We start from the raw sequence: 27,032 nt of genomic DNA, 5'->3' as shown, positions 1-27,032 counted from the left end.
AATTTAGAGAGAAGAAGTGGGGTTGGTTGTTGTAGAAAGTGATAGATTGACAATTAAAGGAAGCGTCGGAAGTTCATATGATGGGTTGAAGGATCAGGAGGAGTTTACAGCAAGTCGTTGGTTCATTAGGTTAGTGAAAACCCGCAGTGCGATGATGCAGTAAAGCCACACACCAGGAACAGTTAAAAGTAGAGACCCGCAAAGAAACCAGGTAAGCAAAGACCCAGCAGGAGAGAAAGAGGGCAAATCACATGAATGCACACAAACAAACACAAGTAATAGAAGATAAGTGAAAAAGAGTACACAGAATGGCAGTTGTTTTGAGTGGAAAAGTGGGAAAGAAAAGGACAGGAGGGGGTAGACAGAGGGTGTGCAAACTTAGAAGGATCCAGCACACACACATCTATACACACAGTAAACACTGAAGGCAAAACGCTGTGAATCTGCTTCACATGCACTGACACTCATGCAGTTTGCTTCACAGAACCATAGAAATCAGTTTGTAGTCTTTCCAAAGTATTCAGTTTTTTTTATGCATTTGGCTAGTAAAAGAGAGGCTGTCATAACTTATCTTAAGGCCACAATCCTAGATTCTTTATTATCATTTATTTAGTGCTGTTCTGTCTGAAGGCAGTGCTTCTACAAAACTGAGGATGACCCAATCATCAAAAGCTTGTTGAAGCACCAACTTCATCAGATGTATAAATGACCTTTCATTTCAACAGACATTTGGATTTAAACTACCTTTCAACTACCTGAACAGACAACCTTTCTGTTCAGGTAGCATTTTCTACTTTGCTGGCAGAGTTTACATTTTAATGTTTTTCAGTGAGTGTTTGGCCGTCATCATGTTTTAATGGCCATGTTAGAGCTATATGTGGTCCAGTTTGATCTAAATTGAGTCCTATAATTATGCAGAATCACCACAGCCTGATTATGAAGGAACATTTCTGGGGTTAAATGAGTGGCTCTATCACCCACAGACTGCACAGAATGTAATGACAGACTGACATGTAGACAAAACGACTGACAATCACGCTGACATATAAACATCAAGGATGGCTCCTCTTTCTGATACTGAGAACACTGCCTATGTGTGTATGGATAAGAGTGTATTTGTGTGTGAGTACCTGCACATGCTGCTCTTGCGTGAGCCAGAGCTGCTTGGGGATGACGGAGGGGTCTGATAGGACCAGCTGTAATCGGACCCCTTTAGATCCTTAATCACCTGAGAGAACGTGTAGGAGTCAGAGGTTTGTCTTCTATTTGTTTCTGTCTTTGTGCATTCTGCATGTCGTGTTTGCGTATGCTTTTCACCTGTTCACTGGCAGGGGGCAGTTTGTGCGGATCAGTTGTCAGCACAGTGAGGTCATCGATGATGGCCTGGAGATGGGTGATCTCACCCAGCATAGCAATCTCTCCATTCTTAAAACAAGATAGAAAACATTTTTACTTTTTCTTTTACCCTAAAGTCCAAAAATTCTCAGTGTACAGTTTCCACAACAACCATAACACAGTTAATTATACTCAGAGCTCTAGTTATTTTTATGTATGATTATTTTTCGTGATATAATTAAACTGTAAATTAGGTACTGTAAGCAAAGCAGTTTAGTTTCTTGTCTTTATAAAGATAATGTGGTTGAAGTTTCAGTACGACACATAAAGTAACAACTCATTTCACATGTTTTTGCTTTACATTGTTTATTAATTAATGGTTTTCTGCAAGATAAATGTTATACTGAAGCTATTCTTTAAAGTGTCTTTCATCAGTACAGCCCAAGGTTGTTCATTTTAGCCTTATAGTTTTGTAGCTAAATACATGTGTTTTTTTTTTTAATGGAGCAATGTCAAACAATGGGTTCAAATACAGTAATTATCAGTGGAGCTGTTCAGCGAACACGCTTCTCTGTATGGCACTTTAAAAGTTGCTTTAGACAGTGCTTGCCCTCATCTATCCATCTTTTCCTCCTGCTGTTACAGTCTACCACATTTCCTCCATATGTGTCCTCACCACAACTGGCTGAAGGAAACCAATGAAGGTGCAGAAGCGACCCCTCTCCTCCACCAGGGCACGGCGCACCGCCTGCTTCTCAGTCTCCTCCATCAGCAGGCACATGTCGGTCACATCCTGCATGGCACTGTCGAGCTGTGGCTGCAGGTCCCCTCGCCCTGGGTGGGAGAAGGCGTAGCAGTGGGTGAGAGATGTTTATCAAACGAGAGAGCAGAGACTGACACAGGAAGGTAGAGGTTTTCATCAGAGGGTGAAAATGAAAAAGGAAAGAAAGATGGAGGTGTGGAAAAGTGTTAATGTAACTAAATGTGGATATCTCTCTGTCAAGCTTTGCTTTCCATAATGCAGGAGTTCATCCAACCGCTAGTACAGATTTTAAAATTTTGACCAAGACAAAAAAAGCAGCAACATGGTTTTTGTTTATGTGTTTGTTTTTAAGCTATTTTAGCTCTGTATTTGTTCTAATATTAATGTGCTGTAGTCAGTTTCCTATGTTTTTTTTAATGAACTAAGACTTTTTGCTAAAAGTTTTGCTAAAAATTTAATGTCATCATATCTGTTGTAACTATACTGCAATACCTTGATAATAAAAGCTTAAATATAAGTGCATATGTAATCTGAAAAAAGAAATTCTATCTGCTATCTATAAAAATACATCAAATGCAGTAAATGGAAAGCAAGACATGAAATATTTCTTTGTAGTGTTACAGCATGTAAGAGCAGAATCAGGAACAAAATGACGGAGATAACAGCCGAGGAGGGGTAGCATGAGAGTCAGATGGAAGCCTGCAGTGTCACTACAAAGCTGATAGTAACAGCTACAAAAGTCATGCAGGAGTCGAGGAAGAAGTTCAGTTACATCATGCATTGTTATAAGTGACACTACAAGACAGCTAACTACAGAGGCTGAGCTCTAATCTGTCACGAGGGGCAAAACTTGTTTAGGAAGCATTGGAGCTAGTTCATGTAGTTTTTACAAAGGTCATGGTTACAGGTTTCATTATTTTCAATGGAGAAGTAAAAGCTAAACCCCAGTCGACCATTTAGGTGCAATAAATGAAACTGTCATGTTGTTGTTGGCTCAGTAGAATGATGCCCATTACAAGCGAGGCTGGATGACCCACTGGGCACAGTATGTAACTATTCAGGTGATCCAAAAGGTTGAGGTTCAAAATGTGACATTCAATTTGTGGTAAAAAGACTACAAATAATTGTGTTTGTGCAGAAAAGTCAGAAGTATATTTTAACCTATAAATTAACGTCATTTAACAACATTGCTACCCCACTTCATGAATCACCGGTCACAAAAAAATCTCAATATCAGTTGTTTCAGGCAAATTAAAATTTTCTGATTGAAACCTTCCAACATCAAAATGCATGATCTTCTACAATGACCCTGACACATCGGCTCTGTAGAAGATCATGAAAGTTCTTTATCATTTTGTCTGTGTTTATTTAAAGCTTTAAATCTTCAAATCTGGTCATGCAGATTTTTGAACATTGTTTGGTTTCCCTGGCACCAAAGGATGAATAAAATATAGGAAATACAAATACAAATACAAATATCAGTTTTTCCGTTGGCCACTGGGCAAACTGTTCTGCACATTTTCTGCACACAGACTAGAATGGAGGACTTAGCTGATTAAAATGAAGAAAACAGACTGAGTGTGATGCAGTTCAGGACACACAGCACGTGTTTCATGTTTAAACTAAAGTGGCACCAGCCTAAAAGCACCTGTGTTGTAATGGGCCTCAGATAGAAATTTAGCTTTAAGGCTTTATTATTTCAGCTTGCAATGTGCTTATACGGTGTACTTGACAAAATAATTGTATGCTAATTACATTACCATAAACTCATAACTAATTAATAACAATTTATGCACTGAGAGCGAGTTAAATTAAACAAAAGCCTACAGCTTATTATTGGAGTCCCTGTGGTGGGTTAATCCAGCCCTGATAAGGTTCTCTCTATTCCCCTTAAGTCTGCTTACATGACTATTTCATTATGGAAGACAATTTCCTGATATACCCCCAAAACTTTTCCATGACCTCAAATTTAGTAATAATCACTGCCTGCAGGCAAATGCTGGAAATTTAAGAAGGAAAGGATGTGATGCGGTAGAGCAGCGAGCGACAGGCTGATACTTACCCTGCATCTCTATACAAATACCAGAGGGGAGGAGAGACAGAGAGACGTAGCAGTGAGAGGGGGAGACAGCAAAAAAGGAAGCAAAGTAAGGAAAGAGAAGGAAACAGAGAGAGAGAGAGACAGGGGCGGGGAGAGCAGAAATAGCAGAACTCATTGTTAGGGTTAGTACAAGGAAGCCATCACAAGACAGCCACAGTGCCAAATGTTAGAGCAAAATAATACAGCTGCAACCAAAAGTTCAATCCAGAAACAATAATATCATCAAGCATCAGCTGCGGTGGGGCTTATCAGACACAGGAATGGACATTGCACAGTTTCACTGTTAATCTAGTGTTGTTAAAGGATAGTTTAGGTTTTCAAAAGTGGAGCTGGCTCATTTTGGAGAAGCACCCAGGTATGCAACATTGTGGAAACATTGTGCCAGTGTGGAAGAGATCAGCATCAAAACGTATTTTAGCCACATGAACTCCCATGCCATGTGAACTACAATGTCTGATGGCTTTAAACTCGCATAGATGGATAGAAGTTCAGACTGAGGACTCAGGAGAAAGGGCAGTGTGACGTCTCGGTATGCTTTTGTACTTTTTTTAAAAATACATTCTGCTGCTGACCCTTGAAAGCAGGACTTTGCTTATCTGTTACACTGGTAACTTTTCAGTTATAGTAGGTGCAGTAGGTGTGTGATAACTTCTACAATAGGTAACGCACTGACTACTGTGAAGCGCCTCATACAAACCCCCTTCAACGACATCAGACTATCGTTTTAAGATAATTTCTTATATTACCCTTGTTTAATGTGAGAAAATGACATCTCTAAGCATATAACTTGCATTCAGATTTACAGTCACTGGGTTGCTTTTGAAGGTGTGGACTTCCTAAAGTAATCAGGCTAGAAAAAACTGAAGTGATCATGACATGACTTTTTATGAATACAAACGAAATCTATCATCTCTTTGCACTGATGATAGCTTTGCATAATAATAGTAATATACTAATATATATTATTGCTTCACAGGAAACCTCTGAAGACAGGCTGAATTTAAATTCTGCTTCTTTTTTCACTGATTTTGATTATATATGATTTGAAGCAAAAAAAAACTTACCAATTTAAATGGTGCAAACTTTTTTGAGGTACCAGTATCAACATTATCATTATTATTATTATCACATTACCAACATTATAAGCGTTTGTTCACAGCAAACCTTTCAATTCTTTATTTTTTTCTGCTTTCTATATGGGTGCATTTTTTGCCTTACAAATAACTGTTTACTCTATTTCCAACATACTAATGTGCTTATAAGCCTTTCTCCCTAAACGAAAAGAAAAAGAATTTAAAGGTTAAATAGCTGTTTCCTGTAAAATGTTAACTTTTTTCTTTTTCTGTTTCAGTCCATTAGTTGTGTTTGTGCCAACGCAGTACAACAAACACAGCTAGCTTTATACAACTACTGCAGTAATAAATGCTAATGCAAACCCCACCTAACTACGTAAACAGAAATGACATATGAACCTACTGACTAGCTTTTCTGTTTAATAATTGTAAAGACAAAAATGATGGACTCTCACAAAGACTGCCCCAGGAAACTAAGTCCAAGAGTTACCTGTGCTTTGGACGACAATTTGTTTTCTTATTTTTCCCATGAGGCAATGCAACTGTAGGCTAGGTAAAGGCTACCAGAGTGTGGAATACTACACCAGAGGACCTGACCTCTACAATATGGTAATGTAAACCCACCTGACACAGTCAGGCATGAGTTACTGTGCATATAGAAGAAAAAGCTCCATCATAGCTGTAGGAAAACATTTTGGAAGTTGTCCTCATGATCCAGGCTGAGAGACTGTAATGAGCATGCAAAGCATTCATCAAAGCAAAATGTGGCTACTTTAAAGATACTTCAAATTGAAAGTGCATTTTGCTTTCCCCCGTCTCTTTCTACATAAATATAAATTTAAATTCTGACAAACCCTTGAAAGAGTATATATAACACTCATTCAAGGGTATATGTTTTATATAAAATATAAAACAACAATTTCAATAATCATAAATAATTATCTTGAAATATATTTTAGACAACTTGCATGTGTAAATTAATCTGCCTGGCAACTGAACGGAAGCAGCAGCAGAAAGAAACCAACAATTATTGGCTGCTGCCTCACTGGGTAAAGCGATTCAGGACAAATGAGAAAAGACCTGTAATTTTACAGAATGCCACCAGATGGCAATATAAACTTATAATTCATTTATCTGAGAACGACTCAAGTTACTGTTTGGATGATGCTCACGTAGTCTGTTATCATGAGTGCCAGTCAGATACAAAATGGCTCTTTTTTGTGATTAACTGCAGCGTTACACTTACAATGTTGTGTTTATATAAATAACAGTAGGAACAACGAACTGGATATCTAAATATATTCGCAGCTGCAATACATAAAACACACAAATACCACTTGGACAAGAACTGTCTGAGTGACAACCATGAGCTTGAGCTTGACTGTTAGACGGCTTATCGTTACCTTTACGAGCCTTCTTCTGCAGTTTCATGGTGTCAGATGATTTCTTCTTGATCTCATGACGTGACCTCTTGTACTCTTGACAGAGAATAGAGAGAGATGTTTTAGTAAACGGAATGCAAAAGCTGCTGAGCAAACTCATACTGTCTTGCATTTCCAATAATAACTCAAATAGAAACAATATTAACTTTCAGAAAGCGAAACCACCAAGTGATCAGCGAAACACTGATTAATATGTTTGGTTTCAAATGTACCCGCTCCCATTTAGACACTGTTGTATACAAAGGTATAGTTTTAGAACCGAATGATGTGGAAGCAAATGTTCAAGTGGGATTACCTGTTTACTGCGGAAACACATATTAATAGGTAAATATCCTGTTTATATCGACAGAGGCTAGTTCTGTCAAGTACCAAAATAAAGTCTATAGACAGACTCCTGCATATGAACATACAGTTTGGTTTGGGACAAATTTTCCTGGTGTCAGATTTCAGTCTGATCATAGTCTGAGTAGTATGGTTTATGGAATGAGGAAAAGACAACATGTATTTGGCACAATGTTATCCTAACAACACTGGCTTTGTCTTTTTTAAAGCATTTGTAAAGAATGACCAGTGCACAGAACAGGAAGTGTCCCGGCTACATCAGAAGCCCCAAACATGCTTTCCCTCAAAGTTTAGGTCAACTATCTGACACCCTGGCAGTGGAACAGATAACTTGATGAGAATACTTCCTTGGCATTTTCAGACATGATTCTTTGGCTGTTTGACAGTTAGGACATCTGCATTCATTACTTTTCCAGCTGCTGGAGTGCAAGCTTGCAAGGAGTGACGATGAGCAGGTAAAGAGGAGCGTAGCTCTAAGAAGCTGCAATGTGATCAAGGTAGGGATACACGCCACCTACAGCGCTGCTGAAACCTCATTTTAAAATGGTGTGCAGAGTTCGCTTTTTCTATTCACTGCTAGCCTGTGCTAGCATAGCAATGGTGCAGCCTAGCTGATCAAACATTTGCCCTTCTGTTAGAGCCGTACATAAGCAGTACACTTAAAGCTACTTCAGCGGTGAGGATATGGGGTTAGAATTTAGTGATGTTGAAGTTGAATGAATAAGCAAATCTGGGATGTCTGTGTACCTTTGGCGTGATCCTTATCCAGCTGGTTGGCTGTCTTCTTCCAGTCCTCAATCTTGTCCTGAAGAGGAGTGATAAGACTCTCCATCAAAGCACTGTGAGAGAGACAAAGAAGTAGATATGTGAATGCAGGTTAGATGCACTGGCAGTATCAGAGACGGTGAGCAGGGATTCGTCAAATAGTTCCTAAGTGTGACATTGTGACAAATGACTGGTTTAGTGTAAACCTGCAATATTCAGATCTCCAAGTCCCACAGAACAGTGCAAAAAGTACAAAACATATTTCTGAAAACATGGTAATGTATACATCACCTCCACCTATTGTTCTACTTCATAATTTTAGTATCTGGACATTTTCCCACAACATGTCCACACATGCATACACATGTGATGCACATGCTCAAATATTAAGATAAATGCATGACTATTACGACATGTGTACATTTTTTATACAAAGCCACACAAGAGCTTTAAGATAAATCAGTCATCAAAAACCCCGTCATTACCACAGTCATAGATCATTATCGCCATTACCATCATCATCAGTGTAATAGCTTTTGCTGTGGAAAAGTCATTAGAAAGTAGAAAAAAATGAAGATAAAGGCAAACAATGGTTGAAAGCAGACTCTTGGTGAGGTTTCCAGAGCGGTTTGCATTGTGTGCCATAGCTGTATTTATTTACAGCCACTTCAATATGGATAGACAGACCAATGTTCCTAATGGAGTCCATATTGCTGTCAAGAAAACCTCACCAAACATGTGCCCCATCATAATCATAAAACAAAGTCAGCTTTACTTGGAAATACACACAAAGTTGAGCATTTTCTGACTTCTGAAACATCCTGATGGGCTGCAGTTTAGGATCAGTGGAAAAAGTTACAGAAGGGAACAAATTCCTACTTGAAATAAGGGAGCTTGAAGGATCATTTCTTACTTGGTGAACTGACGAAGTTTGGCCTCAATGCTGCGATGCCTCATGCACATCCTGGTCAGAGCTGATCCGATATCTCTGGTTGCGCCTGGAAAAACAAACCAGGATCTTATTGTGAAGCATAAAATCTCCTAGTAAATTTACCACAAAGACCTCTTATTTCTGTTCCACAAAAACAAAGATCACATAGCTGTGATCAATATTTACGTTATAGCTCTCTGTGTGCTGTGTAATGTAATGCAGTTAAAAGCGCTGCAGCTTTCAAACACACGAACAGCTACACAGACTTTGTATTATTTTACCTCCAGCCAGTGTTTACACAAGACACCGATCTGCCTCGTGTAGACACTACGCGCACACCCCGGCTTCATCCAAATAAAGCAGTGTCTTGTGAGTGTGTGTGTCCTGCGCAGGGACCCAGTTTCGTGAGTAGCTAACCTGCAGCTGTAAACAGCAGTCTATTTTAAGGCAGTAGATCCATGTGGAAAAAGTTGACCTCAGAGTTTAAGTCAATTTAAGTGATGGCAGAGACTGCTAACTTCCAAACAAGGTCGTCAGATCTGTTGCCGCTGCACTACAGGTGGAAAGCCTGCACAAGAAAAGTGATTAAAGCTTTACTCTCATGCTACGCATTTAAAGACTTTTAAACAGAAGTCAGGCTTATATAGTATACCTTACTTAGAGAGGCCATAATCTCTACTGCCGGTGAAATGTATATAGCAGAAAATTCAGATTAAACAGCAACCAAATGTGATTTCCTCCTGTTTATCATACGGGCTTAGGCTGGCTTACAGAGTAATGTGCATGGGGAGTACAGCAGGAGGAAGCGCATTAATCTAATACGTTCTTTTTAACATTTTCATCCAAAACTGGAATTATAATTTCCAAATAAAAAGGACATTTTCAACCAATGCACACGTTTACTAGAACTTTACTTCCACTTAGCTTTAATTTCACCACATAAAACATATAATTTTGTAATTGTAGAAATATTCTTGTTTTGCACTCTGCCTGTCTGTGTCCTGCATTTGGGCCATCACCTATGCACACTCCACATGACAAAATGATTGAAATTACAGTTATTTAACAGCCCTGAACTTTTCTAGACCTTACCTAAAGGAACTGCATGTCAGGATATGTCTAACAGAGTTGAACTGAACATTCATCAGGACCATGTGAGAGTAGTCTCTCAAAGCAGACGTGTTCTTATGCAGTGCAGAATTTGTTAGCAAGACTCAAAAATGTTGGTACAGGAAGCTTTCTGGAGTCAGTTTGATCATGTTTGAACAGACTTGAGCTGCATGCAGATAAACTGTGAAGAGCTTTTAAAAAAAATGCACTCTGAATGCAGTGATGAGTGGCCCGAAGTGAAAACTGGCTTCCCTAGATGCCCCAGAGTTTAGCTGGCTCAGTCGATAACTTATGGTTTCTTAGACTGATAGTCCACTGAATTTGCAGTGAGTAAGTCATGTGTCCTGCCTCCCGCACACTCCATCCAGGCAGCTGTCTCATCTAAATCTGAGTATTTCTGGTACACTTAAATGAACTCTCTCCTGTTGCTTCCTAGATGTGAGAAATGTGAACTTTGGACAGTCTCCAACCTAATCTCCTGATATCCTCTGAAGTTCATGTGTGAAAACAGCTTAGGGTGATGATGAGGTAGTTAAGCTTTGGGAAGTTGGGTTAGAGTTTTTAAAAGTGAAATGCATATTTTTTTATGTATAATAAGGAATAAAATTCAGTTTCCTGCTCAAAGGCAGACATCCAGGTCACCACTTCCACCACAGTGACCTCAGCAGCTTTAAACCTTTGACACACAAACTAGTCTAGAGTACCCCGTAATTACCAGGGAGTGTGGAGACCTCCTTTGCAGTCAGTTAAATCTGCATTACCTACTACATTTGATTTCATAAAATCAGTGTTATGTGGGTTCCCTTCTGTTCTAATTTGAAACAGAATGACTTGGTGCTATTCTCGTCTGATCAATCTAATGCCTTGCTCATGAGCAGTACAGTGGTAATTAGTATTGCACATTTAATTTCCTCGCCAGACAGTCAGCAGATTCAAATCAGCAACCCCTTGATTAAAACAACCACAAGGCATATACTCAGATGTATGCCTGTATGCTACCACACAACCACACACTCAAAACGCCAAACCACACACAGACTCTCTCCCTCTCACAAACACACACATCCACACACACACACACATACTGCGTTGTTCACAACCAGAGAGAAGCGCTCCATTCATAATTAGCAAATTCCTCCATCACGCCTCCTGTTCTACCCGGCAACCATTCATTAAAGCAGAGACACCCACCCCCAAACACACGCACACACACACACACACACACACACACACACACACACACACACACACACACAGACACATTCATACACACATACTCAGAATATAAAAGTGTACAATGTGCACGTTGAGCAGTTATACAACTGAAGGAGTGGTTTGAACTGTGCCTGCCGAGAATGTGATCTTACCCGAAATCAGTGAGTGGATCTCTAGTGAAACTAATGAAGAGTGTTGGTGTGTGATAGTTGGTGTCGAAGGAAAAATGATGATTTGGGAAAGAAATGAGAGAGGACGAGGTGGAGGAGAGATGAGAGGGAATGAAGACGAAAGGGGTCGCTTTGCACATTTTAATGAGCTCACTGCTGGAGTGAGAACCATGGGACTGGAGTTACAGCCAAGTGTGTGTGTGTGTGTGTGTGTGTGTGTGTGTGTGTGTGTGTGTGTGTGTTTGATCTCTACATTTATGATGGTGCTCTTCCTGTTTGTCTGTTATTACCAGGCCTCTCAGACTCCATAGGAGATCAACAACTAGACAAAAAACTGTAACTACTCACATCTGGAATCCAGCTACTGTGTCTGTCAACATCCAAGTCAGTTTTCGTTTTCTTCGAAGCCAAATCACCATGTTAACTCGAACCAAAGAGGAACTAACAAGGCTCAAACCACACTGCGCATTTTGAACATACTCATCTTTTGATTTGCTTCACTGTTTATGGATTGCTGCATGTGAATGAGGATTGCATAATTGTACACACACTGTCAGGTCTGTTCAGCTGTGATCATTAAAGGCAAAAAGCAAAAAAAAGCAAAAATGAAAGGTTGACAAAGTCCAACAGAGTAAAACTGCTGAAAAAGATTTGCATTAAAACATTTCTGAATAGGTCTTCTTCTTTCTGCTGATTTGTAGCTGATTTGAGCAAAATTGAGAAAAGTCCTTTGCAAGTCTCAGCACATGGCCATTATCAATATTATCATTAATAATAATGATAATAATAATAATAATAATAATAATAATAATAGTGTATCTATAGTCTGCTTTTAATAATATGTGAACAAGAACAAGTTGTAGGGAAAAAGCCACAGCCCATGAAAGTAGTTTTTACATTACAGCATAAGAATATATTTTTCCGAATTACATTTTTTTTTAATGTTTGTTATTTTCACATAATTGGAATGCACCAGTTTTCAGAGATAACCCCCCCCCCCCCACACACACACACACACACACACTTTCTGTGTGTCTGTCCTGCAGCAGGGTGGGACCCCCTCCTGGGACATGTGACCTTACTTGTTTTCCTTCATATTCCCTTCAGTCACTCTCCCTTTCCTGCTTTTGAAATGCTTCCTGGTTGCAAAGTGCTCTGTGAATATACTGTACAGAGGGATAAAAAAAAGGATAAAAGAGTAACAAATCCACTTTTGGAATTTGGAGGGATGAGGTGAAAGTCACATGTTTGTCAGCCAAGAGACTGAGTGTGTGTGCCGGGAGTCTGTTTAGGAGTTTTTGCTCGCTGAGGAGATTTGTTTAAACTCACTTTTAGGTTCTCCTTTTTACTTGCTGGTTAGGGTCAGGAACCAAAACGTATTTTATTTAGGAAAGTACAATAAAACTAAATATTGTACTAAAAGTACTATATTGAGGAAAAAAACATGCAGTAGGTTAAAATATGCCCCTTTACAACACTGACCCTACATGCTGCAAAAAAGATGTTCACTTAGTAAGTTTAAGGGTGGGCTTTCCATTCCATACACTAACCAAGTTTGTGTGACCCCCAAAGTTAAGTGGGCAATGGCACAGCTCTCTTAACTTTGCCCTGGCTAGTTTTTTCTCCTAATCAGTCAAGTTTGTTTGACAGATTAGGAGAAAAAACTAGCCAGGGCAAAGTTAAGAGAGCTGTGCCATTGCCCACTTGGTTCATTAGGTCTCAGGCACAGTATGCATGTAAGCATGCAGTATGCAAGTGATGACTATCAGCACCCAAGTGCTTCCTCAACCACGGGTGCCTCTGTAATAATGTTTCTGTTAAGGAATTGACAAATCTGTGGGGACAGTGTGTCACTGCTTCACTAATTAAGCCACAAAATGACAATAAAAATGGAAAAATAAATGAAAAAAAATCATTTAAAATCAGCAATCATGCTTGAATGCAGTACAAGGTATCCAGACCTAGTATGAGTACTTCCTAAATGTGACATGAAGAGGTTCCTTATAAGTATTTATATGTGATTAATTGGAAGTAAGAGACTTGTGACTTTGAAAGAATTACCCTGAGGTCAGAAGAGCTGGAGAAACCCACACAGAGAGGCTAATGAATGGTAACCCTGTACTTTCTCAGATCTAAAAATAATTTATGGTTTTGTAACTTTTCTACAATGAAAAATAAGAAACCCGTTATTTTATTATTTTATTACTATCCACAGCAAACAGGTTACTTACATTTGCTTTGTCAGTACAGTAACCACTCAAACTGAGGAACTGACTAGTCTGCTGATATAGCCTCTGGGGTTCAGGGTTCCAGAGTAACCAAATGATAAATGGGGCCAGACTTCCTGTTCAGTTACAAATGCAGATAAAAAAGTAATAGTTTCAAGATTGCATTTGGACAAGCTTCTTTCTTTTATCTCAGTGCAAAGCATTTTCTCTGGATGCAACCAAACCCTGTTCATACATGATTGCTCCCAGGAGCAAAATATTGCTCTTTGCATACAGATTTAGTTTATTCATATACAGCTAACTATGTATAGAGAGCGGTGATATGCTGCCACCTGATTGTTAATCATTACAAAAGGTAATATACATATATATGTATAATGTAAGTGAGTGTTGAATGACAATCAATGTTCTTTATATAACTCATATATTTTTGTGCTTAAAACCTTGAATGGAGCTGATGATATGTATTCACACTTGAGGCAAGTGAGCGCCTCCCTTGTAAATGGCAAAGTAACTGTTCTTTATCACCTAGCAACTGACTTAACTGACAGGGTTGTTACGGTTTCCATGACAGCACAGATCTTGGCCTGTTGCTAAGGTCAAACTGTCTGCTGCTACGGAAACCAATGTCTGAACTGCACTGCAAGAGAGAGAGACAGGAGAACAGAGTGGGAATACCAAACAGACACACAGACTGCAGTCACTCACTGGCACACAGTAACATCACTGTGAACACCGGAAAAGTGCTCAAAGCGGTGGGAACGGGAAGCAACAGACCAGCACGAACATCGTTATTACATTAACTCGTTATTAGGGTTACCCCTGTTTTGTTAAGGAACGTGTCTGTACAGAGTGCAACAGAAATTGTATCACAACTGTTTTAGTTTTCAAATTTAAGAGTTTATTTTCACAATGAAATATATGAAAGTCCGTTAATTAAACCCTAACCCGTCACCGGTGATGGTTAGCATTTATAGCACCCATCTCACCCTGGGTCAACACACCTGAATCAAATGATTAGTTCATCACCAGGCCTCTGGAGAACTTCAAGACATGTTCAGCTGTGTTAGATGAAGGATACATCTAAAACCTGCAGGACACTGGCCTTTGAGGGCTGGAGTTGCCCACCCCTGGTTTAAAGGGTTAATTAGGTTAGGGTTTAAAGGGTTAATATCCCTGTAGCTACAGTATTACCCCCCTTAGTGGACCCAAGGTAGCTATGTCAAACATATTTTTTTCACAATAAAACCGTCATTCTAGATTTATATCAACTGGAAAAAAAAGAAATTCAGCAAGGCTTGATAAAGATTATAGCAACAAATAAATAATGAAATTATAGAAATATATCAATGCTTACACCTATAAACACATAAAATTCTCCAGAGACGTTAAAGAAAGGTCTTTATAAGATACAAACCCTTTAAAAGTATAACATCAATGCTTATAAGCCGTTTTACCTCTGCAGGTACAATGACTTTCTTTCAAAGTGTGGGTATATTTTCTAACTCCATTCATTGCATAAGATGTTAAATGTACTGGCAGTTATAGGGTGCTTTCTAGTCTTTTTGATCATTCAGAAAGCTTTGAACTGTATGTGTCATTTAGCGATTCACGCACACACAAAGTCATACAACACTTTATTGTATTCACACCAAAGGCAGGTGGAAGGACACTTCCACCTGCAGTCTGGCAGAGATGGGAACTGAAACCACCAACCTCCTCACTGTAGAAACACACTCTTCCTCTTGGCCACTAAGCCCCATCTTGGAGTAATTGGAAGTAATTCACTTGCACGTGCACACACATGCACACACACACACACACACACACACACACACACATGCACACACACACACACAGTACATGCTGCTGTACACTGTTTCCTTCCCAGGAAAATCACTTCTTCTGCTCTGTAATGATAGCATCTCTCTCTCTCTGCTTCCTTTTTCTCTGGTTCTTTGCCTAGGGCATCTCTGGCCTTCCCACCACTGCATCTCCATGGCAACTATTATCTGTACTCTTGCAGAGGGATTCATCAGCCTCTGGGTTTTCATTTGCTGTGCAATGCAAGCAAACATGCAACTGTAATAAAGTGAATGGCAGTGATTGCTATGTATCAGTTTTACTTGGATAAATGCATCCAGCAGGCGTATGCACATCTTTCATGTTATGTGTGTATGCACTGGGTGTAGGAAAAAATGACAACTGTGTTTGGATTCTTCACAGTCAAATGGAAACGCACACATAAAGACACACAGATGCATATACACAGAGACACAACTATATATGAAGCAAATGGTTTATTAGTTGTTCATTACTCACAATTAGTTCCCAGTGAGCTGAGGTTATGGTTGCATAATTACTCTTAAATTAACATCCTGCCACATGTCAGTCACTGGAATCTTTGGCTCCCACTGGTATCTGCTTCAATTGCTTGTGTTTCAGTTACGACTAGTTTAATGACTTAGAACGACTATAATTATGTCACTGGTTATTACTAAAAGTTGCCCCTCTAAGTCACAGCTTACACACACACATTATTGTTTTATTTAGTGTTGTTTTCACCTAAAAACAGCTGGTGACACACAAACTTGCAAAGAAAAATAAAAACATGAGTTATGATTAGTATTTGGTATTTAAACTATGTACGTCGTACTCTGTTCTCATCAACACTGTGTTTCTTGGGCTGAGTATGGCGCAGATTTAATGGATGGAAAAATACAACTGCTAAGCAAAATAGTTCTTCATATTATGGTGACATCTCCACCCTGACTACAGCCTCACTGAGAGTTCTTAGACTTCCACACCAGGGCTGACATCTTGAACACCCCATGAGGTCGCTGTCACTAATACAGGTCAAGTCTTTGCTCACCAAACAATCTATTTTCTTCATTCCAAGGATTGCAAAACATGTTGAAAACATTGGTTAAATTTTGCCACATGCTGACATGACTTGATCACTTCTGCACATTTATCAGATGCATAGAGGTTCTACTCGAACACGTCTCAACGCTGTGCTACGAGATAAAGGTCTGATGACAGAGATCACTTTAGTTTAATAAACTCATACTTTATGAAACCTGTTACAGCTGTTTGATTTTTAAAATGTTCCATATAGCAAGCTCTGACTAACTAGAATTAAATGAATACTAAATGGTAAACAAAAATGGATGCAGGTGGTCAGCAGTAATTTTCAGCACATTCGAGCATTGATTGATTAGTATGAAGGGGTCAAAGATGTGGGAAGAAAAAGTCTCTGGCACCATTACAAAGTGAACAAAAGGCATGTTAGACCCATGAATTGTCAATGCCATATCAAATTCTGAGCACACCATCAAAGTTCCTTAATAGCTCATCAGCTGACGCTTTCTTGTTTTTGGTTTTTGTGAGTCTGAGGCCACTGCAGCTTTACAATTTCTGCCCTGGCCTGATACGACCATGAGCTGACTTCTCCACTTTGAGGCCATTTACTTCAAGGCTGGACATGCTGTGTAACATAATACACAGCTTGTTGTCTCTACTATCTGGCTTCCAGATAGTAGATAAAGTTGAGCCTAATCTGGGCTGCTTTTGAGAATAAAGGCTCAGTTATAGGTTTGGCAACTGGTGTGCTGGCCAGATGTGGCCCAAGACACACCAGCCCATATATGGTAGACCTGTCACTGGGCTGAGGCAGCCAGACTCACTCTGAGTCAGTACCATCAGTAAAGACCAAATGTTGCCCACAAGAAACCTGCAGATGTGGGACACATTTGGACCAAACATTCATTTTTATCTGAGTCTAGTCCAGCAGTTTCAGAAATGCACCAGCTGGCACCAGTAATTATGCCATGCATACCTGCAATATGATAATATGTTTCAACATTGCAGACTTTGTTTTCCGGCTCTGCTGTTAAGAGACCTCAGACTGTCAAATATTACACAAGCAGCTAAAAGACTTTTTAGCTGCTTCTGGTACTTTAATGAAGAACGACTCCTCCACATTTAGTCACAAGCAGCCCACATCCAAAACAAACACCTGCCTGCTGCTCCCATTCACTAATACAGCATCTGTTATGTGAGCCGTTTGGTTTGAAAACACAGGCAACTGCATCACTGAAACTTTTAGGACTCTCATAAACTATACGCAACCCCTTAACCTTAGCTAGAAAGTCAACAAATACCATCCATTTTGTACAAATGAAAACCAGTCAGGATGAAAAAAAAACCCCATTTAGTTCACATTTCACATAATGTATCCTGAGAGAAAGGCTGTATTTGATTAGAGATAATTGCAGTTTCTATAATTATTTCCTAACTTTTTATTCCCTAATGATAAGGGAATAAAAAGACATAATAAGACATGTAAAGCGAGGAAAGCTGGCACACTTATACTCTGTTAAATTTAACTCGGCCAAGTGTTGTTAGTTATGCTGTGAATCCACTAAAGGCCACAGTCCATTAGCAGATTGCACATCTGAAGACACTGTCAGTAACCCTGACTTAGCTCAAAGGGTCAGCCACACATAAAGATTAAACACATAAACACATAAAAATGACAACAAGGACTGAAGAAGAAAGACAATAAAAAAGCAATGCAATAGGTGATATACAGAGGAAATGTGCAGGATGACAATACGTTTGTGTCTCATGTGGCAAAACACAGAGGGAGGGTTAATGCTAGAGCAGGTGAGGCTGTGGTTACCAGGGTTACAGACGTCTGCAGCACCCGCCCATCTGTTCCCCTGACAGCAGCATCTCTTCAGTGACACAGCAACAATAAGAGGGAGAGGTGAAAGAGATCGACTCAAAGGCAGAAAGGTAGGAGGAGACAAAGACAGGTGGAGACAGATTAAAGAGAGGAAGATGGGAAGAGAGTCTGCAGTAGTAGCACTGGCTGATAAAGCAGAATTATTCATGAGGCCTAGATTCTCCTCTCACCATGAAACCAAGACAGAGATTGTGCTTTCCAGACAACTAGACAGCCCTGGCCAAAACAAACCACCTCTGAGACAACAGCATCTACATTATGTTCCAGTGTAAATCCTGTGCCGCAAATCTCCAATACAGCATGCTGAAGGAATGCATTACAGCATGAAACATTACACTTAAGCAATAAACCACAAGAGGCCGTGGTTTGGAAAGATCCTGACTGAGAAGAACACTGGTGGTAACGGTGTAAAGGCTCATTAGCCTTACTAATCAATAACACAGATAATAATGTGGTGGTTTGTTGGCAATGCATAAATATGATGAAAACCAACTATGTCCACTTCACACACTCAGCTGAACCCTGTCGCACAGTATCACGACACTATAACTGCATGTTTTTACAGCCAGTGCATCCATTTTAAATGAAGCCACAGTGGCTGTGTTTACCTGTGCTTTTTGTGTAGATCAAAGGCAGGAGCAGTTAAGGTTGCAAGAATTAGAGCCAAGCACTTCAGCAGAAACAAAGAAATGTCTCACAGAAGAGGTTAGCCTCTGTCCAAACAAGGAGCATGTTTGAAATACAGTAGTTCAGTGATTTAAGCTGTTACTTCTGCTGAGCTCCTTTGGGAACAAGTCAACAAGCCGTACAAAGATCTTGAAATGCCTTAATGACTGCTCTCCGTGTTTTTTATCTTTATGTGGCCATAAAAAACACTGCTTTAAAACGCATTTAACTCTGCGTACACCAAGCTGCTTTGGGTGTTTTATTTTCTGGGGTTGCTTCAAGTTTCTCTTTATTCAACAGCCAAATCACAACAAGTGCGTCAAGGTGCTTTATGTGCCGGTGTTCCATATTTTAAATACTAAATATGAGTAACTGTTTTCCGTTACAGTTACCGTTTAAAAAGGTGATAATTAGAATACCATTACTTTGTTGAAATAAATGGATTACACAGCGGTCTTTTCCTGTTTCATATGTTAGGCTATCCCCTCTCTATCAGGCAGGAATGCATTTCTTACTTGGAAATTCTGACACCACTTCACATTTAAAGAAGAAAGGGATGGGTGAAATCTGACAGTGCAGCGCTTACTCTGTTTGCCACCAATCAAGCTGCTCTTAGCGTCAAAAGACTCCACCTGCAACCTAAAGAAACATCTGGAAGTAAGTTTTTTTCGATAAATCCCATCATTTATCCAAAATTTGACCTCATCTTTTTGTTATGTCGCAGTCTGATTTAACATTAGCCTGCTGCAACTACCTTGTTTTAGTTGTGGTAACTACCTGGGTTATGTGCCACTTCAGTATCTTTGATGTACTATTGCTATTACTGAAGGATACTTGCCTCCAAGCTAACATTATTAGCTGGCATTACCTGAGGTTAGTTCATAGGCTGTTAGACTTGATGCTAGCTGCAAATAATCATGTGCAGTTCTGAAAGGAGTCTATGAACTAACCTCAGCTAACACCAGCTAACAATGTTAGCTCGATGGCAAGTAGCCTTCAGTAATAGTAATAAATCACACAGCAATTTATGTAGTTGTAAAAAGCATGACAATATAATTAGTAATCCAAAGTATTCAGAATACATTACTCGCATTGAGTAACTTAATGGAATATGTTACAAACTACATTTTGGGGCATGTATTTTGTAATCTGTAGTGGAATACATTTTAAAAGTAACCTTCCCAACACTTTATAGAGAAACCTGAACATTAAACACCCTCTATGAGCAACTACTTGGCAACAGTGGGAAAGAAAACCCCCCTTTTAACAAGATAAAAATCTCTAAGCAAAGCAAACTCAGGAAAGGCCAGCCATCTGCCATGAGCAGCTGGCGCTGTGGTGAAAGAGAAGAGAGCAGAGGGAGAAATGACAAAAGACACAATGATGGTAGAATATGAATCTGTTCACCCTTACACCAAGATTGGGATCCCATCATTTATCCAAAATTTGACCTCATCTTTTTGTTATGTCGCAGTCTGATTCAAATAAGGACACATTAACATTTATGTAATAGGGTACTACATCAACAACATGCTTGCATGGTATGATTGTAAGGTGGGTCGTGCTGTTACCTCACAACGAGAGGACGCTGGGTTTGAATCGTCATTCCGTGTGAAATTAGCAAGTTCTCCATGTGACTGCGCGGGTTGTCACTGGGTACTCTGGCATCCTCCCACAAAGACGTTACTGGGTTAACTGGCGATTCTAAATTGGCCATATGTGTGTTGTGAGTGTGAATGAGTTGTCTCTATGTGTTAGCCCTGTGACAGACTGGTGACCTTTCCAGAGTGTATCCCGGCTCATGTCTTGTGACAGCTGGGATAGGTTCCAGCCCCACGGTGAAACCTGAACTGGATAAGTGGTAGAAAATCGTTGAATGAGTTATTTTATTAATTGCGTAAATAAAATGTTCATTTTAATTTTAGGGAAAGTATTGGTTCACTATAGAAGGTCCTGCTTGCCACACAGAGACAGAGGTCTTTTTCTTTACTTCAATCTTGATATCTTTCCGTCTGTAGGTAGGCACCAACATACATTCTCTGCACCATGAGAAAACTGTACAGTTTGGCCACATCCCAAAATCCCCCCCCCCCAGTGGCCCCCCTTGGCAAGACTGTTTATTAATAAATGTGAGCACAAGAGAGAGGAAGACACCAGCCAACGAGTTGAAACATTAGCTTGTTATTTATTCCTGGATGTACAATCTTTGTCATTCATATAGTGTCTCTTTGTATGTCCCTCACGATTTCCCGTCGTCACGCCCAGGATGTGCCACTCCAGTATTTTTTGTGGCCCCCATATGGCCATCCTTATGAAAAAATTCTGGAGGTGCCCCTTGGGACAGCCCTTCTGTTATGACATGATTTCAATTTGTAAGACTGGATATTTAATAAGTAATTAAAGTGTCCAACTTATCAGCATTGTTACCTGATTCAAGCTCCACATGGTTTGTTCAAACTCAAATTACGTGTCAGATAAAGTCAAGCTCAGCCTGGAACTGCAAGCCGTGCTGTCAGTCAGAAATGTTTTGACTTGACAGAAACTGTGACATGTACATTCTAGCTGTGACCTCTGACCCACTCTGGATTTATGATATCAGTCAGAAGGTCATGACAAGGTCACTTCCTGTCAAAACACATCTCTCCACCCTAACTGCAATAGCTATGATGACGGAAGACTAAGATAGTCGATCGCTGACGACCTGATGCACAAACTCAGAACTAAAAATGTTTTATACACATTAGCTTAGTTTCCTTATATCTGCTGACTGGTTACTTATTATTGATTTCCAACAAATGTTTTATTTCCTTTGTGTTTTACATCTGAACTTTTAATTTCCTTAATGAGCCTAGTTGAAGACTGTGTCTCCTGAGCGAAGATCTTTTATCTGTTCCTTGACGATATTTGCTGTCTAACCTCCTAAGTTATAAAATGAACAGTCTAAGAAAATAAGATCAATGCCCTCTTCTAAATCTTTTTAAGACATACTTTTTCCACACAGAGTCTTTCCTGCTCCATTTAATTTTATAATTTTTTATTGTTTTATTTGTTTGTTTTTTTTGAATGGTTCATGTTTTATGTGTTAAACTGTAAACTGCTCATTTTTTGGTGTCTTTTTGCTATAGTAGTTTGGTTTTAAAAGTATTAAATAAATACAGATTATCAAATGTAACAAAATAAAAAATCATGTTTAGAAACTGTATCATGCTCAAACCGGGTGGAGTTTAATGCTGCAGCTGCTTATCAGACGCCGTCCCCAGAGACGCTTCAATCAGGACCCAGATGAGTGTCCACTGAGATGAACCTGAGCAATCAATGTTCTGCTTGAGTCTAGCTGATTTTTATAGCAGTCATTGTCCTCCCCAGTTGCACGAGATTAAGAAATCATCATGAAGCGATGGCCGCAACAAAAAGAGCAGAGCTCCTTTTCTGTTCAATGAATTTCTATTAACTTGGTTTTAAACGAGTAAGAGCACTAATTGTCCAGTCAGCTGGGATTAACTGTTGTTGTTCTGTTTCACAGAAAAAGCAAATATTAGTTATATTAGATAACTCACAAAAGACACATAAACTCCAACTCTTGTTTTTGACAGCAACTGCAGTTACACATATTGATTGACTAAACTTTCCATGTCAACACAGTTCTGATGAATTTAGCTTATTCAGGCCTGATTAGGTAGAATTAATGCCTTACGCACTCAAATAGCCTTTACTATAATTAGCACATTAACCTTTTTCTGTATGTGATCTGTAATTAGGTGCTTTCCACATGTCCTGCATCAGTCATGCTGTTGTTAATTTTGAAAAATGAAATAGGGTATGGCAGTCTGCGTGTGATAGTGGCTGACCTACTTGATTGACGAACCCCTGGCAACACAAGCAACTCTTCTGCATTACGTAGATGGAATTTATGGAATAAAAGTCACTTCTCCCATCGTCAGTGGTGAAATTGTGCGAGCCGTATTGATGACTGCTGGATAGGTGCCAGGAAAAATGACAAATGCAGCAGTTTTTAACATGCGACAAGATCGTGGAGGCTGTAGACAAACTGTGTAATGTAAGAGCTCAGATACAAACTGTACATGTGATTTGTGCGTTTTTGGTTTTTCTTATCTAGTTGTTGAACCATATAGAGTTTGTCAACTTATACTTCAAAAAATATTTGCCTTACAGCATGAAATGCATATGCTGAAAAGGCTATGCATGTCACTCATCTTAAGGGCATCACAACTGCAGAAGCTACAGCTGGGGAGTAATGTACTGTGCCCTAAAATAAAAGTCAAAGCCAAAGTGCATCTGTGTTCAACAAAGACAGGTCACGGGTTAGAGCCAGAAGCTTAGCTTAAAAGGAATAGGAGACAGCTGATGTGTCTATGTGCATTATTGTTGCAGAAATAAAAGGTTACATTTTTCCATCTCTATATCTCAGCTCTCTGTTTTAGTCTTCCTCTCAATTTTTCAGTAATACACATTCAAACAACTTGACAGGTCAAAACACAGGTTTGAATGTGTCCTGAGCAAGTAAACAACACAATAGGCGATTTCTGTGTAGTCCACCTGCACATTGATTCCCTTGTATCAAAGAAATATATTAACATGCATCACCTGAAACTGCAGTTTCTTTTATCTGTTTCCATCCCTGCCATTTGATCTCCTCCCTGTGCGAAAAAAATGTCAAATAGGAAGCATAATTAAGTTCCATCAACTAACCCTGAGAACTTGAAAACCCGTGTTCAGCACAGCCTGTAAGAAAGCAACCCTGCTCCAGCATTAGACACTACTTGGCAAAGATACTCAGCATCAAAGAGCTCACTTCATGATCACAGTGGAAGTCCAACTTCCTTACTCAACAAACAGACGTGCACAAATGCATACAGTAACTCACAGCCCACAACCTTGGACCCAATAAAATGCAGGGCACAGTAGACCAGAGTGTACTAGTGCAATGGTTTAGAGAGGAGTCAGCTGGGCCTGGGAAAGCATGCACATTCTCTGGCTTTGATTACAGAGGCTTTAAATCTCTCTTACACACATATCCACAAGGACACACATGAGCATACGAACTAAAATACAGATACACACTCGCTCCCCAGAGACAGAGACAGGGTTGAACTAAAGGCCTCCAGACAGGGTATAGGTCTTTTTTACACAGAAATAGGGGGATGCTGCCAAAGGACAGTTTCTGATGCTAAAAATACCAACAGAGAAAGGGAAACTGGCCAAGTTAGCTAGCTTGCACCTACATTACACAATAATCAGTGGAAAAAAATGCAAGGAGAAAAGAAGAAGAAAATGCGACTTAAAAGGCTTTCTGCTGTCTCTGCCAATCAGTAAGAACAGAAAAGCTAAGTTCAAAGTAATACAGGCTTTAAACATACCCTCCATGACCTTCCTTCTAGCGTCTGAACTGCTCCATGGGTTCCTTCTTTTCACAGATGTAGAAAAATGTAATATTTTTTCAGAAGTGAAATATCACTGAAGATGTGAATAAGCTTGGTGCTTTTTTAAGCTGTGCTAGAATGCTTTAGCTATTATTCTGTATTTGAATAACAGTATGCAGTACATGTAATGGTGACCTCTCCAGGGTGTACCACGCCTCTTGATTAAAAGCTGGACAGGCTACAGCCCTAAAATGAATAAGAAGCTAAGGAAACGGATGGATGAAGTTGAATATTGGGACGGCACTTCGACACTCGATTCACTTTTCAGACCAACACAGCCAAGAGACAAAGGAAGCAAAGTGACTGCGTGTGCCTTTCACCTTTGAGTTAACTTGCACATTATTAGTATTATGTGATATTATTTGATATATTCCTAAATGCAGTGCAGTTAAACAGCAAAAAGGCTGATAAATTATCCAGAGGGAAAAAAAATAATCATCAAGTCTTCTGCTGATTTTCTCTTTGATATCTGTCTAATGTGAATGTCTAAACAATTTCCATAAAAACAAGTTGTTTGATTAGGCACATGTCCGCACTTTTCAGTACACTTCTTTGTTGCAGCTGTCGACATACACATGCGGGTGCAGCTTTTCAGCTACAGCCTACACACATCATCAACAACAACAGGACCTGATTCATTCTGTTTTAAGCCGCCGAGGCATGAATTGGGATGCCGTTTAGGTGCGTCCGCCTACCCCGCAGCCACGCCACAGACCACGCCCCGCCACAGCTCTGCAGTCAAAAACAGGATCACTGCAGCCACTAAGAGTGAACAGTATTAAACTGTCAATAAATTCTATATTTTTCACCTCTGTTCACAAATGTATTTTTCCATGTTTGGCAATGTTCACATTCTGTTAACTTGTTGCTTTTTTGAAGAAGTGGTGCAGTCTAATGAAGCAGTCTAGTGACAAAAGTTACAAATAGTTGTTTGAAATGAAAGTTGTTTGTTTAAAACAAAAACTACTGAAGGATTCATGTGAATGAGTTTATTATCTAAATAAAGTTGCAGCTAGGCTTTTCTGTCATTGTTTTGTTTAGATGGGGCGTGAAAATATTTCTTCCTGCCATGTGGGGAACGATGTAAGTTTGAGAACCACTGGATTAGGCACATACACTATTATTTCAGCACAGTGCCAAATGATGTAGTCTTGCTCTGGTGTTAATTAATCCTTTCTGTATATAGAGTACTAATATATAAAATATAATAATTAAGCATTATTTATTTGTATAATAAGTTCATTTACATCCTTGACTACACAGAATGCATGTTTCTGACTCTTTAAATAGCTTATGTAGAAAAATAAGAATGTCCTCAACATTAAGTCAGCATTAATAAAAACTTGGCATACAGAAAAATGCTATAAATCAAGTCTGTGGTCGGGTTTATTCAAACAGCCATCCCACTTGGTTATAAACAAAACCTTGGATCCCTTCCACCTAAAAGGTTGATGACCTCACTGGAAACCATCCTGTCCCTTGTCAGGGGAAAAACACAACATAATCACGCAGTAGCACTACTGTTTCACATTCACTTTACTCGAATACAGAAACATGACACCTAATTAGGATCGATAAAAAGGAAAATCAATGGAAAGTACATTTGTGCATCTTAACAATCTGATATTGATCTGATATCTTTTACTGTTACCGTAAATGTTCAAAATTGAGTTTCAGTTTAGGTGGAGTATCAATCCTACAGCACATGGTTTCCACAAGTAAAACTCTGAATCCAGATCGGAACACCTCACCCACTGGTAAGAACAGTTTAAACAAAGCTGTTGTTTGATGCCAGCGTAGGCGGAGGTGCTTCCCTCAGCACCGGCTGTTGAGTGGCTGGTTTTCTAAGCTGTCTGCAGTTCCTAACCTCTCGAGGCTACATGACACATGATCTTAAAGTGCTCTCACTGCTCTGGCAAATACTTAAAAAGCCACTCAGTATTGGGTTCAAGGGAAAGCTTATCTCCGTTACAAATTCACCCTGTTGCTGTCTATGCATATGTGCATTCTCCTGTATCATGCATTGAAATGGCCAGCTGAACATTTCTGTGGCCACTGCTCTGCAAACTTCTCACAACGCATTTATAAAAGTTTAATAAGGAGCACACACAAAGAACAGAGGGTTAACACTGCAGTGCTCTCCACATACTTGAAGTCACTGTCAATTATTTTAATCCATACATTGTTAAAATAGCTTTTGACTGAGTCATGGGATCCAGTCCAGAGTTATGTTTTTTCCCTTATAATAACAGAAATTTGTTGCCAGTGGGGTGAGCTAATCTGCCTTGCTGTCTTTTACAATTTTAACACAGAAAATTTCCAAAAATGGCCCTGAAACAAGGGACTGCGCTCTATATTTATCTCAGTGATGTGATGCATTTTTAAAGGAACATTTTAACATTTTTGAAAACAAACTGGTTGTAATAAAGTTGATGCCACTCTGATATTGCTACAGGAAATATATATATATGGTCTAAAGTCACTACATGAAACAATAAAATATGTTATTCCCAAGAATAATGCACATATTTTAGTAAATTACAAAAAACCCAACCAGTCCTGGTTTAGAACTTCTACAAGCTAAATACTGCAATCTGTTGTTACATGTTCTTTACAAGTGATGCTTTATGGAGTCCAAGAAATGTTCCTTCCAAATAAGGTCAGGAGGTCAAATCTGGAAGTTGTGCAAGACCTCTTTCA

At 39.4% G+C, this 27,032-nt stretch overlaps 1 protein-coding gene across 4 annotated transcripts in view; it reads right to left on the bottom strand.

Annotated features, from left to right (window-relative positions):
- LOC100690420 (MTSS1-like protein) overlaps window positions 1-27,032 on the bottom strand; it is an 81,906-nt gene that overhangs the window by 15,948 nt on the left and 38,926 nt on the right. For 3 of the 4 annotated variants that reach the window (XM_019361146.2, XM_013264866.3, XM_019361148.2), the window contains exons 4-10: window positions 8,735-8,819; window positions 7,804-7,895; window positions 6,676-6,750; window positions 4,161-4,169; window positions 2,012-2,169; window positions 1,318-1,425; window positions 1,131-1,228 (exon numbers count right to left, since the gene is read on the bottom strand). In XM_019361146.2, the coding sequence (XP_019216691.1) occupies window positions 1,131-1,228; window positions 1,318-1,425; window positions 2,012-2,169; window positions 4,161-4,169; window positions 6,676-6,750; window positions 7,804-7,895; window positions 8,735-8,819 (625 nt within the window). The remainder of the gene's footprint in view (window positions 1-1,130; window positions 1,229-1,317; window positions 1,426-2,011; window positions 2,170-4,160; window positions 4,170-6,675; window positions 6,751-7,803; window positions 7,896-8,734; window positions 8,820-27,032) is intronic. The other variant, XM_019361144.2, reaches the window with a different exon arrangement.

The sequence above is a fragment of the Oreochromis niloticus genome, linkage group LG1 (assembly GCF_001858045.2).
Source record: "Oreochromis niloticus isolate F11D_XX linkage group LG1, O_niloticus_UMD_NMBU, whole genome shotgun sequence".
In the NCBI taxonomy this organism is placed as follows: Eukaryota; Metazoa; Chordata; class Actinopteri; order Cichliformes; family Cichlidae; genus Oreochromis; species Oreochromis niloticus.
Note: the sequence above shows the minus strand (reverse complement) of the source record. Positions and strands in the feature narration are given on the sequence as shown.